Source organism: Vipera ursinii (assembly GCF_947247035.1).
Source record: "Vipera ursinii genome assembly, chromosome: Z".
Lineage (NCBI taxonomy): Eukaryota > Metazoa > Chordata > Lepidosauria > Squamata > Viperidae > Vipera > Vipera ursinii.
In genome coordinates, this window is record NC_139517.1 from 71,374,876 (window position 1) to 71,393,663 (window position 18,788).

At 40.4% G+C, this 18,788-nt stretch overlaps 1 protein-coding gene across 1 annotated transcript in view; it reads left to right on the forward strand.

Annotated features, from left to right (window-relative positions):
- Positions 1 to 6,041: 6,041 nt before the first annotated feature.
- The window catches only part of PDE1C (phosphodiesterase 1C), a gene marked incomplete at both ends in the record, with an annotated part of 303,957 nt that continues 291,210 nt past the window's right edge, over positions 6,042 to 18,788 (forward strand). The window contains one exon of the mRNA XM_083379005.1: positions 6,042 to 6,126. Within this exon, the coding sequence (XP_083235131.1) occupies positions 6,042 to 6,126 (85 nt within the window). The remainder of the gene's footprint in view (positions 6,127 to 18,788) is intronic.

Here is an 18,788-nt window from a genome sequence, read left to right on the forward strand (position 1 = left end):
ATATTTTGGAATGAGAGTGTTGGTCTTACTTAAATTATGATACCACTTGTTGAATAGAATTTGAACCCCTCCCTATTCAGTTTTCATTAATGCCAACATTTAATGGTCACATCACTTTTTAAAAATTCTATGGTAGTTAGTTTTCCTTTCATATATTTAAAGAGTTTACTGTGAATCAGGGATTTTATTTGTACATAGCATAGAGCCTAATATTAGCAGAAAGAAACATCACATACTCCTGCACAAGTGTTGCACATATAGAAAGTTGTTTGCAACAACCCACACACACTCACATTGAAAGAGATTGAAAATATTGTGTCCTATAAGCATTGGCTGCTATTTTTATGGACATAGAATGTGATATTTTCATCCAAACAATTAAAGGTACTAAGCTATCATTCACAATGAAAGTCATAATGAATTGCAGATGACTTGTTATGACAACTGAAAGAATCCAGATTCATCTGGGTGGTTAGGCTGTTTTGCATTTCCCCAGATTAGATGTGCAAGAGACAAGATTTCAAGATCTGTGTGCTTAAGCCAAAAAATTATCTATCCAGGTCTCTGTTTCTATGTAAGATTGATAAGATGCTTGGGGCAGGATGTGTGGAGAAGGACAATAAAGGCATATAATCTCTCCTGTTGCCCTGCAGTCACTTGGATTCATCGAGGCATTGCTGTATAGAATGGTGGAATCATATATGCTGACACCAGGACCATGTGGATCATTGTGTAACATTATGTCATAATATAAACTTTATTTCCCTCTCTTGTTGACTCTTTAGTCATTAGATCTTGCCTTTCATTTATTAATATGATACATGTTTGTATACCACCTCCTCCCCTTTTTCCTCATAATATCTCTGAGAGGTAGATTGGGAGGAGGGAGAGGGACTGGTCGAAAGTCACTCAGTACTGTAAACATTTGTGGTTGAGGATAGATTTGAAGCTAGATCTCCCCAGTGTCATTCCAACAACTTAATAACTACAGTACTGTACACTGTAATATTCAATTTTATGATATTCAGCTCAATGACTGAATTGAAGACTAAATTGTCCTCTTATTTCTATTGGGCATGAATCCAATGCATTGTTGCAGGCACTATCTGGCATCATGCCACATTATTTTCCAGCACAAAGATTCAAATATGTTTAGTTACCTATTTTCAGGAAGCACCATCCGGTACTGAAGAATAACCAAAGGCTAATGGCAAATTGCTTAAGAGATAAGAACAGAGTTTAAGGAATGGCCATTGAGAAACATTGCAGGCTTACTGAGATAAGCAACCTTAATTTGTTTTGGAGTGACTTTGAAAGGAGAGGAGAAATTGCTACAAATAGTATTGGATGGGAAATATGATTTAGAGCAGGGGTCCCCAAACCCCAGTCCATAGACTGGCACCAGTCTGCAGCAGGCCAGCAACTGTTCCATGTAAACAATCAAAGCTCCATCTGCGGGATGCAGGCAGCACACAAAACCATGCCCCCTCTGGTCTGTGGAAAAACCTTTCTCCGCGGAACCAGTCCTGGTGTCCAAAAAGTTGGGGGCCATTGATTTAGAGTATTCATTGCAGATTCTGAGATATGTTAATTTATAGGCTTCTCCTTTTTCTTTTTAACGAGGCAGCAAATTCACTCTTTAGGTGATTTAAAAGGCCACTTACTGAAGTTTTCCCCCCAAACAGAGCCAGAGAAGCAGAGTAATAGCCATAGTTTAATATAACCCCCATTCTTTGCAGATTTTAAAAGGTGCTTAATGCCTTAGAGCTCTTATTATGCTGAAACAATAACAGGTTTACATATCAGGAAACTAAGAGCTGTTAGTAGTTATTTGATTTGTAGAGCCACTTATCTGACATTCATGACTCTGAGTACATGCAGTATAGTAATAAAAAACAAAATTAAAATCAAATTAAAACCATAAAACATAATAAGTAGAAAGTGCAAGTCATATGTCTATCAGTACAATCAATTAGGAGATTCAATAGCATTGAATTTATAGAGAAAGATTAAAATAAAAGGTGCAATATTGGCCTTTACAATCTGGTATAAAGTATTAATGGATATCTAAAAAGAGAAGCTGGAGTGGATATTGAAAATAGTATAGTGACTTATGAATGTGCTTATCTCCAGTTATCTTTACTCAGTACAATTCAAAGTGCTTACCGTATATCAAAACCCTACTTGGATTGGCACATAATTTTCTTTCAAAACTGTAGATAATGTACCATCTTTTTTTCTGTTGGGAGTTTTCTATTATGAACATTTTAAAAATGTTCTGTCTTATAAGGCTACCAAAGTTTTACTTCTGAGTTTCTCAACCTTTTCGGCTTTGTAGACCAATGGAAGGGAGAGATGGTTCCATGAAAGAGCTGGCAAGCATGTATGTGCAGCTCCATTTGTGCAAGCTGAGTGCATGCATGCCCACTGCTCATGCAAATGGAGTGCATGTGCACACTCTTGCCCGCTGCAAGTGGGGATGTGCACGCATGCTTGCCCGCCTTTTCTGCAGCCCCATTGCGAACATCTCATGGCCCACTAGTCCTAGAGGTTGGGGACCCCTGGTTTACTTTATGTGACAATGCTCTACTTATGGAAGCCCAAGCCACAGGTTTTTCCAGGACAATGGAAGAACTTTATCATATAATACCCAAGTTAAGCATGGTCTTTTCTGAGTACATGTTCATATTAAGTACATCCTAATAATACAGTCTCTGATCCAGAAAATTATTCCACCTCTGTGTATGGGTCAATAAAGAAAGAAAATCTATGCATATATGCTTATGAATTATTAGAAGACCAGGAAAAGTACTGACATTTTTGAACTTTGATGCTGGAGAAGGCTCTTGAGAATACTTTGGACAGCCAAGAAAGCAAAGCAATGGATCATTGAACAGATCAACCCAGAGTTCTCACTCAAGGCACAAATGACCAGCTCAAATAATCCTACTTTGAATGTGTTACGTAAAGACTTAGCTCTTTGGAAAAAATGTTTTAATGCTTGGAAAGGTAGAAGGAAAGAAAAGAGCAGCAAGGTGGATGGACTCCATTACTGCACTGTGAAAGATGTGAAATATCAGGTTAGGGATAGATCATCATGGAGAACATCTATGGAGTTGCTAGAAGTAAACAAATAACTTGATGGCATATAATCAAATTAACCATTTATGCTAGAGCTCACCAGCCTCTAGAACTGGGGCACCTAAACGTTATGTACAAATCATACTTTTAAGTATCTCCTGAGAGATTTGTCTACATATTAAATGACTACTATGATAGATATAGCCAATGTTAGCTCTATGAAATAGACCGATTCAGGAAATATACTTCACAGGAAGTTTGCTTTATTGTGATAAGCTATAATAGCATGATCTTGCAAGTCTTCCTGTATTTTCCCTTTCCTAGCATTTTTACTCATGGAGTCAGGAGGGATCCAGTCTGAGTCTTCTAATACTTTCCAGTCTCCCCCAGTTTAATGAAGGTGAAAAAGCCTTCTATTTCTGGGAACAATGAAAAAAAATACCCATGCCTCTAAGACATTTGTGACAACAAAAACATCTTCAGAAGGGCTGCCCTTGAAAAGTATTCAGAAGGTTCAAAATGCAGTGGCCTGCATAGTTTCGTGCTGGCCTAAGTCTGCACATGTGTTCATCTCTCCTGCAGGACCTGCATTGACTGTCAATTTGATTCTGGGTCCAATTCAAGGCACAATTAGAGCCCTAATTGGCTTGGGACCACTTTATTTGAAGGACCATTTCCCTCCAGTTATATCTGACTTAGCAGAGAGGCAAGGAATGTTGTGGGTCCCCTCTCCTAAGAAGTACATCTATTGAGATCAGGAAGAAGGGCCTTTTCTGTGGTGGTTTCCTCCCTGTGGAACATCATCCTTGCAGAAATGAGATTGGCCCCCATTATTTCACAGGACCTTAAAGATCTGGTTTTGCCAATGGGCCTGGGAAACCCAGAGTGGGATGGAGCCCATCAAGTAGTTTGTTTGATTAACTGTTGTTGCCAGGACGATGGTGGAGGTATTGCTTTTTATGGTTTTATACTAGGTTTTTATTTTTGTAAGCCATCCAGAGTCACTGAGAATAAGTTGGGCTGTCATAAATTTCCCTAAATAAATAAATAAATTTCTTGCAGATCTTAAATGCTTGAGCAGGTTTGAAACAAAATATCTATTCCTTCAAATAGTCAAGCTTTAGGCTCCTGTGCCTGATATGAAACTGACAACCGGTATAGGCTCTTCAACAACAACTTCTTACTTTTCAAGAATAAATAAATAAGTGTGTTTGTGTGTGTATATATATCTGTATGCATATGTATAAAAATTAGGGGTATTCCTGCCATAAGTGAACATTCAATAAAACCTCTTTTCCAGTGCCTGGGGCTTATGGAGAAAATAGCAGATTGACATCAATAAAAGCTCAGAAGTAAAGATTCAGGAAGCAAAGGTCACATCTGGCAAAGTGCAATAAGCAAAGTCATCGGAGACAAAGGCCAAATCCAGCGGTAGGCAACCTTGGCTCTTTTATGACTCAGGAATTCTGGGAGTTGAGGTCCACGAGTCATGAAAGAGCCAAGGTTGCCTACCCCTGGCCTAATCAATAGAATCACTCAGCTTTCATTGTTGTCAAAAGACAAAGGTTGTTTCAGCAGATACCTAAAACCAGTGGTGGGATTCAGCCAGTTCGCACCACTTGGGCAGAACCGGTAGCTAATTTTTTGTTGCCCAGGCCCAGAATGGACTTCTGGAAGCGGCATCCACACAGAGAACCAGTTGTTCACCTATTTGAATCCCACCACTGCCTAAAACCATCTGAAGGCTGACAAGACTACACCAGCCCCATAATGCTTTTCCTCTTTAAAGGTGCCAGGTATGCTCCCTGCTTACTTGCAAAGACGGGGTTATTGCAGGGGGCTCATATAATTACTCCAAGGATATACTTTGCCTAGAGGGGAAGGAAGAATTATCACAGGCTTCTTGGTGGAGACGGAAGAGAAATATTATTCCTTTATATATGTGGTGATTAATTACTGTCCCACAACATGATGATTCCTGGATTTTTAAGGATTGTATAAAACGGATTGCATAGAAGCCTTTTCTCTTCAAAGGGTAATGGCTATATTTGGAAGCTCTTCTGACAGCTAGAAATCAAAACAAAACACAAGTTCAAGTTACAGATAATCCTGAAAATATGAAGTTTAACCTCAGCTCACAGTTCACAGCAACCTTGGAATGGGTGGTTTCTACCCTGTAATCATTTCTGGGCAAATTGTATCAGCCACCCTGGTTACAGGACCACATTTTGGGTATTTGACAACCTATTCACATCGATGACCAGTTACAATACCTAGTTGAAGGGTTCACCCTTTGCAATCTTCTCTGCTGCTTTCCCAAAAAGTCAGTAGGGAAGAGGGAAGATTGCAAGTGCACCTTACCCAGCAGCCTGATGTAAACATTAAATAGAAGGCAAGAAAAAGCTGAACCCTGAGGCACACACACCCCTCCCCCATAATAGGGGGCCATGGGCTGGATCTCTCACCTTCTATGAACAGGGACTGCAACTGATCCCAGATAAAGGAGAAAAACCAGGACACTTCAGTGTTAATCAGGAAGGAAGGAAGTTTGGGACAAAATCTATCTTGGCAGCATTGCATATCCCAATATTATAGTTGGAACTCCTGCTTGCAAGCATTGGTAGCCTGGATTGCCAAACTGTTTGGCTCAGTAGCGTTGTATTAATTGCTATTAGGTTTGGGATTCTAGCATCTCCAGTCGGCATCTCCAAGTAGGAGCCAAGTGACAGTCTTAGGGGGTGGAGAATGCTGCCGGGTGCGTCTCTCCCTCGTCTCTCTCCCTCGCTCTCTTTTGGCTTCAGTGCTATACATTAGGGGATGGTGTAAAGTCGCTCGTGAGGAGAGCTTCAAAGGCATCAAACTGCTGGCTCAGAAAAGCTCATATCCCACAAAGGGAGATCGCTGCTGTTAGAAGCGGAGCGGCTGTTGTTGCTGCTTGAAGATTTGCCGGCAATTCCATCATGACGGAACCCGGCAACAGAAAAGAAGGATTTAAAAAATGCAGGAGTGCCACTTTCAGCATCGATGGCTACAGCTTTACCATTGGTGAGCACTTTGGTGGTAGGTTGTGTATTTTAGCAATCTTTCGGGTTCTCAAATCAGAAACCAAGATTCAGAGAGGTGTTTGTGTGTGTGTTGGGAGCTGCTTGCCTTTCAGTCAGGATCGCTATCCTGGAACTTCTGCTTTGCTTACCCTCTGTTGGTGCTTTGCTTCTTTTCCTATATAGAGGAAATGCGTCTTTTTGAAATCCCATAGAGTTTCTTTTGGGCAGGGCTTCACTTTTGTTACTCTTATCTCAGGAAAGTCTGTCTTTTTTTAAGATGACATTTTTCCAACTTCTTCGCTGTTTTTCCATCCAGCAAGCTCAGGAAAGCAGAAGCCTTCAGTGTGCCCCAAAGTTGTTTGCTTCCTTCTCTGAAGAGTTCACAAAGCATTTAAGCATACAATCTCTTCCAATTTCACATTATGAGCCAAACCTTTCCTGAAATTGCCCCTAGAATGTGTGAATAGATTTTTTTTAAAAAGAAAAGGAAGGCAGAGAGAAGACTTGCTGCAAACAATGTCACTTCTTTGAAGATTGTTGCTCAAGTCTGTTTGGAAAATGTATCTCTGACCACCCTGTTACCCAAGAAATGGAGGATGGTTCTGGAGGTAGATCACTCATTTTTTAGAGACATGCTCTTGGGTACTCTTATTTTTATGATGAGTTCTATAGTTGAGCCTGGTGTCCAGTATTATCCCTGTAATATAAAGTCATCAAACCTAAGGTTAGTTTACCCTGTTTTATTGATTATTTTGTTGAAATAGCGGGGAAAGAGGGGAAAATGCTCAAAGAGTGCAGTTATCACTCTTTTCCCCTTGTTCTTTTTTCTTATTATTAAGTTCACTGAGTGCGAAGGTTAAACTCCCAGAGTAAATGAAGCAGTCTGTTCATTGGAAATTGAGCATCTGACCAAACCCTACTATGCCAACCTTTGCATACTTAATAAAACATGCTCTCCAGCTGATTTAATTTTAATCTGTAAACTGAGTGAATGAACCGCAATGAAAAAGTAATCAGTGAGGTTCTTATGTTTTTCTCTATATTTATTTATTTATTTATTTATTTATTTATTTATTTATTTATTTATTTATTTATTTAATTTGTATACCGCCCTACTCCCGAAGGACTCAGGGCGGTGAACAGGGCAATACATAATAAAAACAAGATACAAAAATTAAAAATTATTATTATATATTAGCACCAGTCATCTGATTAGGTTACATTCATTCTTTGTTGTTCTGTGTGTTGACGTAACTGTCAGGCATGTCATTATGAATGGGTAGTTTTGATTATGGCAGAGAAGAAGTTTGTCATGGTCTTCTGACTGTCCAGCATATATAGGAAAAGAGCCCACTTGAAAATCAGAATATGTTACACTAAAAAAAAAAACTAGAATTAGCTTCTGTGGCCTTTTGTCAGAATTTAGAGTAAGCAGGAATTGTGAGCATTCATATTTATATATTAAAAGAGTTGCCTCAGAGAGATGAGTAGCATAGAAGTTTAATAATAAAAAAATATGTCTTTGTATCCTGCTTTTTGTCCAGATGACAGGCCAGTGGTGGGATTCAAATATGTGTGGATGCCACTTCCGGAAGTCCATTCTGGGCCCAGACAACAAAAAATTAGCTACTGGTTCTGCCGAAGTGGTGCGAACTGGCTAAATCCTACCACTGGGCCAGTTACATTGGACTCCTTCATCCAGTTTTAGTCCTATAACTACTAACTTATGAAAGTTTGTGCAGACAGAAAATAAATTGCCCAGTGAAGTTCTGTGCCTGAAGATTTATTTAAATTTGGATTTCTATGATTGTACCTTAATAATCCAGGGAATACTCTCCATTAGACTAACAGAAACTATGGAGAGAAGACAAACAATATATAGCTGGTCAAAATGCAGTTGAAGGGCCTTCAAGACAAGCTTGTTAGCACTAGTAGTCTAGAGGTATTTCAGCTGTGGTCTGAGAAAGGTCACTGGTATAAATTTACAATTAGCAATTTCCCCATTGGCAATAAAACATGAACTTTCCCTGGCCATCTTGGGGCAACTTTTAGATTGGATAAATAAAGAGGCTTTGGATTTTGTCGATCAGACATACTAAATCTTCCAATCTTTAAAATCAATCTGTATTCCTCCTCCACACTTAATAAGATATTTATTATTTTCAGAATTCAAAGCTTTTGGTATGAGGTTGTCATACACTTACAAATTTGGAGTTTATGAAACCTGCCTACAGATAATTTGTGGTTTGAACTCAACAACAATAACAACAAGAAGAAGAAAATGCCAGCTATCTTTGCTCACTCTTTCAAACTGGTCAAATACTGTCTGTCCTGCCCCAAAGCTGCAGTGTTCCATGAATTAACAAGTATTCCTTCTCTTTCCATTCACAAAAAGAAATTCTGATAAGTTTATTATTTTCTCCTCAAACATGCACATATAAACCAGGGAGGTATATGGCCATTGTAATTACTATTCCTGACAGACTTAGCAGGAGATGCTTGTAAGGGAAGACCAACTGCTAAAAGTATTAATGAAAACATTCAAAAAGTTCCACAACTTTCTATTCACTATGATGCTAGATCTTTGTTGCAGGACAAATTGTGAAAGTAGCTTTATAACAAACCTTGTGAATGTTATTTTCCGGCAAACTCTATCAGAGAAGCAGGGTAGCCAAATTGCCTTGGAGGGATTTTTCCAAAACAGAAGCATATTATTAAGCAAGATAATTTGAGGGAAGGGAAGGGAAAACATTCTAGGCAATTGACCTAACTCTGAATGTTTTGGGGCTGAACACAGAAACAGGAAAGTACATAGGATGTATTCTGTCCAAGAAGAAAAGAAATGGCTATAAGCACAGGATTGAAACTGCTTGATTGTGTTTGGGTAATCTGCCTTAACAACAGTGCTGATCTAAATACAGCGTCATGCACTCAACAAGGTGTGTGTCAGCCAAATCTGAGCATAATAGCAGCAGGTGTTAGTCTTCAATAGCTGACAAAGCTATTTTCCATCAGACTGATGCCAATGGAAATAAAAATATAAAGAGAGAGGGGGGGAAGGGAGGGGAGGGAGGGAGGGAGAGAGAGAGAGAGAGAGAGAGAGAGAGAGAGAAAGAGAGAGAGAGAAATGGTCTGTTTCCTCTACTATTAGATCTGCTCTCACCTTTACACATTAAGATAATCTAAATGTTGTCCAAGATTTTTGAGTATGGTACCCCGTATACTGATAAGCAATTTATTTTCAGATCTTGATACTTCATAACCTTTTCCAATTCTTTGTCTTCTTATTACTATTAATTTAAGTCTGGATAGTTAAAATAAAGCCTTAAGGTGCTTGTAAAATAATCAATTTCGTTGTTCTGTATGGGACAATGACAATAAATATTATTGTATCGTATCATAACTGAAGAATCTTCTTGGGTGAGAAACAAATGTCTTAAAGAAAAATCAGAAAGTCTAGTTGCTTTTTAAATAAAAGCACTCATGACTTGGAGAACTTGCATAATCATTATGAAAGCCAGAAATAATGATATAAAATATCACAATACAAGAATGTATATTGTATAATAATTGTGAAGAGTCTAATGCTGGGAAAGATTGAGGGCAAGAGAAGAAAGGGACGACAGAGAATGAGGTGGCTGGATGGAGTCACTGAAGCAGTAGGCGTGAGCTTAAATGATGTCCAGAAGATGGTAGAGGACAGGAAGTCCTGGAGGAACGTTGTCCATAGGGTCATGATGGGTCGGACACGAATTAAAGTTTATATTCCCAATCCCTCACAAAGTTTTTTGAAACTTAATCCTCATTCATCTTCAGCTCTATTGATCACCAAACAGTGACAGAATGCCTGGGAAACTATAAGTGCCCATTACTCTTGATAAATTGAAGAATGAACAAACAACAACAACAACAACAAACATTATAGGTAAAGGTTCCCCTGCACATGCGTGCTAGTCATTTCCAACTCTAGGGGCCGGTGCTCATCTCCATTTTAAAGCCGAAGAGCCAGCACTTGTCCGAGGACGTCTCCGTGGTCATGTGGCCGGCATGACTAGATGCCAAAGGCGCACGGAGCGCTGTTACCTTCCCACCGTAGTGGTCCCTATTTTTCTACTTGCATTTTTACATGCTTTAGAACTGCTAGGTTGGCAGAAGCTGGGACGCGTAACAGGCACTCACTCACGCAACACTTGGGATTCGAGCCGCCAAACTGCCGACCTTCTGATTGACAAGCTCAGTGTCCTAACCCACTGAGCCACCTTGTCCCTTGTTAAAAACATTATAGTAAGGTCCTATTTTGTTTCCTACTGCAGATCTTCAGGCAGTAAAGATCTTTTCACTTTCACTTCACCCCACTTCCACTTACATGTTTTTTTTATATGGCATGGACTTGTCTGATTGTTTGCAGTTGTATGAAAATCTAAAATGGATTTTTGGATTTTGGTGCCTTAATGGACAGCTGTCTGGCTGAAAATTTGCTTTTCCACCTACATTTAAGCTTACTTTTGCAAGTTGAGAAAGCGATAATAAAGTATTTCTAAATTGTTCAGCCGGCCACTTTCCCCAGTGCCTCTAACTACTGTATATTGCATGCTTTTATTATGGTATCTGTGCCGAGGAAAGGGTGAGACAATATCTGTAAAGAGTAATTGGAAGCAGGACTCTGAAACTCTGAATCAAGAGTGAATGAGACAAATATTTCTGCCAATGGAAAAACAAATTGCACATAAGCTTTATGGAATTGCAGCATTGCAAAGAAAAACACCACCTTTGTTTTGGTTTTAAACAAACCAACCCAATGACACAAGAACAAAGTCAGTTCTTGAATATCAGTGACATCATGGATACACAGGAGATTTGATCTGATTTTGAACTTTACAAAGATTCCCAAGTCAAAGATTCCAAAGGATATGCTGTAAGTTCTGCTGCCCAGAACAATAGCCAGGGATTTTCTGGTAAGTTAGAAGATTACCACATCCTTTGAAGATCACTTGTCTCAAGTTTTTCCTTCTTCCAAGTTTCACATAGTTTACTTTATTGAGGAAGACACTCTATTTCAAGAAAGATAAAGGATCATATTCTATTGAGGAGCTATACAGTCCACTAATATGTTAAGGGTACAGAAACCCATGTTGATATTAAAAATAACACTTGGCTTACAAATTGAGCAAATGATCAGAACAACATCTCACTATCTTCATCATTCTGGCAGGTTGCAGGTGTTTCTATTTACATTTTAGTGATCATTATTAAATGTGCCTTATAATAAAAATGGAACCTATGAAACAGGAACTAGCCTTTTCTTTACCTGTTTTCAATGGCATTTTTTCCTTATTTATGGTAGAGAACTAGCCAAGTTACTCACCATCATCTCTTCCCAAACCATTTTGTTTTCAGATTTCTTGGCTCAAAGTTCCTTCCTCTTCTCTATGTTTTTTGCCCATCCATTCATGCACCAGAAGTAGGTTTAGGTTTAGGTTTTATTAAATTTTTATACCGCCCTTCTCCCGAGGGACTCAGGGCGGTGAACAGGGCATATCATAAAACTACAACAAAAGTTAAAAAAGAATTAAATTATTGCCCAAAGTAAAAACAATAAAAATATATACAAGTATTAAAACCCTAAGTAACTCCCCATCAGGCCAGGCCAGCCTGTTCAAACAAATGGGTCTTTAACCCGCGCCGGAAGGAGCGGAGATCCGGTGCCATCCGGAGCTCAACCGGCAGTTGATTCCACAGAGCCGGGGCACCCACAGAGAAGGCCCTCCCCCTGGGGGCCACCAGCCGACATTCTCTGATTGGAGGTACCCTGAGGAGACCCTCTCTCTGGGAACGCACAGGGCGGAGGGGAGTCGACGCCGGCAGCAGTACCAACATCCACCCATCCACCTACTTTCAGTTATACACATGCTTACCTCTCTCTTCCTCCTCTTCCTTGTTCCCAGTCCAGATATTATTTTGGTTTTCCATATATATTTCATGTACTCATTTGTTCTCTTTGATTTTTCATGTTTACTGGTAGTTATCATTGTGATTTCTCTTCATGCCTGATCCCTTTTCTGTTTTAAATCCCCTCTATCTCCTTCTTTTACTAAGTGTGGCTGATCACTTTGATTTGGATGAATGGTACTCTGAAGGAAGAAAAGGGATGAGCAGGAGAATGGTGAATTGTTTTATGGTTTAGCAAATGGATAAACTACCCATTCAGGAACAAGTGGATCCTGACATGATGTCTAAGGGATCTAAGGCAAATGCAGCACTGGGAAAGATGCAATATGATGGTGCATGTTCTTCTTTCCTTTGCTTGTCTGTATTAGCAAATGGGATAAAGGGAATGGCTGGGTCTTCTGGTTTAGATACTTGAATGTTAAGGTGAGATGCTTTTCTGTTTAAAGCAGGGGTACATTTGCAACTGCTTATGTTCCCTGTGCATGTTATGACACTGGGTTATCTTGTTTGAAGTGTTCTTCTGCTATGTAAGGGTCCTTTCTCCTAGTCTCCCATAATGTACCATAATCTTCCTTAATGGCTCAAAAGTCAAACAAAAAAGAAAGTTTTCTACTTTGTATAGTATTTCCCTTCCCTTCCCTTCCCTTCATGACTTACTTCTGTCAAAGAATAAAACACAAAAGTGTAACATATTCAAAAACTCTACTTGGAATGGACAATTTCTAAATAAACATTACAAACAGACTCACACAGAATCCTGCCCCAATGCTTGGAAAAAAGCCAGCAAGGTCTGGGCAATCCAGATCTTTGTGAATGGAATACTGTTCCTAAGGTGCTTTTCTTGATGGTGTTCTGGTCCTTACATTATAATTGAGGGTGATGGAATGATTCTTTGTTATACACCAATCATCTTGAAACCTATCTGACCTTCCACACAGTTTCCAGCCTTTGAAAGTCCATGAGAAGAGCTCCTAGTGAGATTTAATTGAAATGTGGGAATCAAGATGATAGAAGGATGACTGTACAATGGACGCTGAGACATACATACTCTTGTTGCTGTCAGTTTTCAATGAAATAAGTGCAAGGACATGACATTTCACATGCTGAAATACTTTCTAACTTTATTCTCTTTCATTAAATTGAATAAGAGCTAGGAAGAAAAAATGCAAGAGAAATTTCATGCATGGCATTAATTTCCCACAATTAGAATTCTCTTTGTGCCAAAGATGCTGACTGGTATGGCAGAGCTTTCAGTTTCAAAAATTTCCCCTCCTTGTTGAGCAAGATGAACATTTATTTTGCTATTATTGCTATTTATTTTCTATTTACACAGAAATAAATAGAAATAATAGATTGTTACCCACAATTTACATCTATGTTAGTTTTTGGGGGGTGGGGGTATTGTTTTTGTTTTTGATGGTAACCAACCTACTCAATTACACCCACAATCCATGCTACAAATGCTATCTTTCTTCACCCAAATTTCCAGCTGCATTTACGGACAATAAAATGATGGCAATTTCTCTTTGAAATCTTTAAATTAGATATGCGTAAAAGTAATTCAAAAATCTTTACAAATAATGTTTAAATCTATGGAATTCTAATGCTTCTGATTCAGCTGGAAAGAAACATTCATTTTGGAAAACTAGCTCATTAGAATCACAATTAATTCTAAAGCTTCGCCATTAGGAGCCCACCTGGGATGGGAGTGTCATTTCCACTTTCACCCACAATTCACAGCCAGCTTTGAAAGCTTTGTTGTGGCCAAAATGTAATTTCTCTAAACCAACCAAATCACTCTGAAGTTACGACATAATCTTATTTTCACGTATACAAGTGAAAATACAATGGACTTTGTTGAGTGGCTGTGAGCAAAAGCAGAACCAAGGCTTACACATCTTTGGCCCTCTCCTTTGCAAGGCAAAGAAAGGCAGAACAAAAACAAAGGAAAAAAGCAGAGATTGTGGAAATTTCAGTGTGACATTGGAATATTTTAGATAAACACACCACTATGAGGGTATTATTATTTATCTCTTCTTACTGGGTCAGTGTGCCAGCCATATTGTCTTTGAGATATGGTCAGTGAGCATAAATAGCAATAGCATTTAGACTTATATACCACTTCACAGTGCTTTACAGCCCTCTCTAAGTGATTTACAGAGTCAGCCTATTGCCCCCAACAATCTGGGTCCTCACTTTACTGACCTCAGAATGATGGAAGGCTGAGTCAACTTTGAGCTGTTCAGCATCAAACTCCTGGAGTGAGCAGTGAGTTGGCCAGTGATACTTCATTCTAACCACTGTGCCACCACAGCTCTTCTAAAGGATTTGGTTTACTAGGCTATTTTTTTTTCTCCTGTTGCCACTCAGTATCAATTTAGCTTGGTGTGAATATTTTCTTACAAGGATATTTTAGCAGTTTGTGTGAGTATGTGTTTTTTTGTGTGTGTTTGTGTGTGTGTGTTGTTTGTGTGTTTGTGTGTTTGTGTGACTGGTACCTCAGAGATCTGATAGTGAATGTGGTTTACATGTATATGCCTTTTGCCACCAGAACTTCAATGAGGGCTTGGAGAGAGTGGGCACCTGATGTTGGATTCTCCTCCAAATGCATTATAGGTAGTCCTTGACCTACGGCCATGATTGAGTCCAAACTTTTTGCTGCAAAGCAAGGCAGTTGTTAAGTGAGTTGCATCTCACTTTATGGCCTTTTCCTCATAAATCTTAAGCAAATCATTGCAATTGTAAGTGAATCTAGCTTCCTCCATTGATTTAGCTTGCTGGAAGATGGCTAGGAAGGTTACAAAAGGTGATCACATGACCCCCATAATAAATACATGCCACTTGCCAAGCAACTGAATTTTGATCATGTGACCATGGTGATGCTGCAGTCACCATAAGTCATATGTCATAACATGTCTGTGCTGTTTCGAATGGTCACTAAAGAAATGATTATAAGTTGAGGACTACCTATATTTTTCACTCTTCTCTCAACAAAGAGGTTGCCAAAAATCCTATGGCCCTTTGGTTTTTTTTACCCACATTGCACAAAAAAGCATCCTAAACATCTTGGAAACATCAGTTGTGCTGAGCCTTGTTTATTAATATAGTCATGGTGGATTTTGCTAATACTTTATAAACTGATCCTGATATAACAATCAAAATGAAATTATCTTGTACCTATTCAGAAACCAACCAAAGCCAAACTTTTATTTATTTTCATAACTAGCCAAGCTTGTACTCACGATTTTTCATAGATTTATTTTACTTAGTTTAGCATGAACATTTTCTCCATTTTTTTCAATAATGCAGAAAGTTTGTAAATTTGTTGCATCAGTTTCCTCTCAAAGTGCGCCTTTTCTTTTTAAACTTAAACTTCCTTTTAAATTTAACTTTGCCAGATTTCCTCTTGAACCCTGCTTCATAATCATTACCTGTCTCTAAGTCCTATGAATATTGTTAGATACAATAGTTTGTCAACGTCTTTTTCCAGGATGTTGTTTTGGACTGTCCAATCTAGCTATAGCTTTGAGATTTCCTAAAAATCTCTTATCCAAGTGCTAATCAGCTCTTCAAGATGAGCCAAGATAAGCCAGATATTGATACCTGGTGACTCTCAATGAACTTAGGTCTTATCAAGTTTTCACTGTTATGGCAATTTTTTTTAGAAAAGGGAACTATGGGAAAGAATAAAAACTTTGCTCTTATCACCACTCGCCCGGCTGCCTTGTTCAGGGTGACTCGCTCCCTACTGAACCAAGAGGTGAGGGAGGAACCCTTGCAGGGTCGAGCCGAGGAATTCGGTCAATATCTGCTGGATAAAATTGCTCGGATTCGAACCGGCCTGGACTCCAACTGGGCTGAGCTGGTAGAACAAGACATGGACAGTCTTGTCGACGTCATCTGGGAGGAATTTGATCCTGTGACTCCTAAGGAAGTGGACAGGATTATGAGGAGGTTGAGCTCCTCCACATGCTTACTGGACCCGTGCCCTTCCTGGCTGGCTTATGCAGCTCGAGAGGGGACACGAGGCTGGTTCCTGGCGGTCATCTCTGCTTCTCTGAGTGAGGGTCACTTCCCCACCACCTTGAAGGAGGCGGTGGTGAGACCTCTCCTCAAGAAGCCCACCTTGGACCCATCCTCTTTGAATAACTTTCGTCCAGTCTCCAATCTTCGCTTCCTTGCGAAGGTTGTTGAGAGCGTGGTGGCGCACCAACTTCCTCAGATCCTGGATGAAGCGGTTTATCTAGACCCGTACCAATCGGGCTTCAGGCCGGGCTACAGCACGGAGACGGCATTGGTCGCTCTGATGAATGATCTCTGGAGAGCCCGGGACAGGGGCCATTCCTCTGTCCTAGTCTTATTAGACCTCTCGGCGGCTTTCGATACCATCGACCATGGTATCTTGCTGCGATGCCTCAGGGGACTGGGAGTGGGAGGCACGGTTCTGTGTTGGTTCTCCTCCTTTCTCCAGGGTCGCTCGCAGTCGGTGCTGGCAGGGGGACAGAGGTCGACCCCGAGGCCTCTCGCTTGCGGAGTCCCTCAGGGGTCGGTTCTCTCGCCTCTCCTGTTCAACATCTACATGAAACCGCTGGGTGAGATCATTCGCAGCTTTGGAGTAGGGTACCATCAGTATGCTGATGACACCCAGCTTTTCATCTCAACTCCAAACAACATCAGTGATGCCCTCGACGTGATGTCCCGCTGCCTGAAAGCGGTCCGGGAATGGATGGGGAGGAACAGGCTTCAACTGAACCCGGACAAGACTGAATGGCTGTACGTACCGGCAAGCCAGGATACTCAGAACATCCCATCCCTTAACATCGGGGACAAGTTACTACCCCCTGTTGATAGGGCCCGCAACCTGGGTGTCCTCCTAGACTCGCAGCTCTCCCTGGAAGATCACATAGGAGCTGTGACCAAGGGGGCCTTCTCCCGGGTTCGACTAGTCCGTCAACTACGGCCTTATCTGGACCTGGATGCCTTACGTACAGTCACCCATGCCCTTGTGACCTCTCGCCTAGACTACTGTAATGCTCTCTACATGGAGCTGCCCTTGAGATCCACTCGGAAGCTTCAACTGGTGCAAAGTGCAGCGGCACGGACACTCTTGGGAGCCTCCCGATACTCCCATATCACACCTCTCCTCCGTGCGCTGCACTGGCTTCCGGTTGCCTTCCGTGTGAAGTTCAAGGTGCTAACAATGACATACAAAGCCCTACATGGCATGGGTCCGGACTACCTACGGGAGCACCTTCTGCCAATGTCAGCACCCCACCGTCCTGTGCGCTCCCACAGAGAGGGCCTCCTCAGGGTGCCACCGCTCAAGGAATGTCGGCTGGTGGCTCCCAGGGGGAGGGCATTCTCAGTGGGTGCGCCAGCCCTCTGGAACTGCTTGCCAACCGAAATCCGGATGGCCCCCGACCTCCGCACCTTCCGGCGCGACTTAAAAACTTACCTGTTCCAGCAGTCCGGCCTGGCCTGATAGCTCTAATTGGGGTCCCAGTTTGTTTTTACTATTGTTTTTCACTATTGTTCAATCTGTATACCTACCTTACTCTGTACACCGCCCCGAGTCCCTCGGGAGAAGGGCGGTTTATAAAAACAAATAAAATAAAATAAAAAATAAATAAATAAATAAATAAATAAATAAATAAATAAATAAATAAATAAATAAGGAAGGAAGGAAAGGAAGGAGCAGGTGCAACAAACTCCTCCAACCTTCTTTAACCTTTGATATTGCCTCCCTAGTTTCTTTCATCTCCTGTCCTCCCATTCCAAATATTAATGCCAGAAGTGTGAACTTGCAGCTTACTCTTCTCATGCTCTATGTTATAGTGCATGAATGAGAGGAAACCAGACAAATATACGCCATGACTGAATTTGTATGCATTCATTGGTCCCAAGCAGATGTCATGTGTCCCTGCCTATCGTATCATTGTGCCATACGCAAATTTTTCTAGGCACTGGAATCTCATATTTGCTGACAAAATTAAATTAAAGAATTTGGGGGGAGGGAGGCAACCGGCCTCTCTGAAGTTCTTGTCTATTTCAAAGAAGACTGTTTGGAGATTGACTCTGAGGTCAGAGGCACATGTGTAAGCTCTGTCAATCTTGGCCATGTGTAGGAGGTGGCAGGGGTTTTTACCCACTCATCAACAGATGGTGTGCCATCTTTAGGAGTACAAAGTGTTTTTCGAATGTTCCAATAAGGTGGGCTTTGTTTGCACAGGCATTTAATGGCTGATGTAAAATACAAATTTGGTGATTTTCCAAAATTATTATTCTCACTCTTTCTTTCTCTATTTTTCTCATACAAAAGAGAGCACTAGGCAATGAAATTCCCTCTATGCATGTATTAAATTAAAAGATAATCAATTAAGTGGGTAGCAATGAATGTGTAGCAGATGTGTAGGCAGCCACTCAAATTCTGACTATTCCAATTCACAGTAAATGAGCTCCTATTATACAAACCATTAGCAGTAATAAGAGCCTATGCATATACCTTTCTATGAAAGTATAGCTACACTTGATGTGTTCTCCATGGGCTGTTCTGCATACTTCCAAATGACAGCACTCCTTTAAAAGTAATGTTTTTAAACATTACAATTAACGTAAACCAGAAAAACCTAAAACGAATAAAAAGAAAAATTCAAATCAACAGCCTTTTCCCATGGGAAAGATTCTTATAATCAATTTCAAACTTTTCTTTCAAAT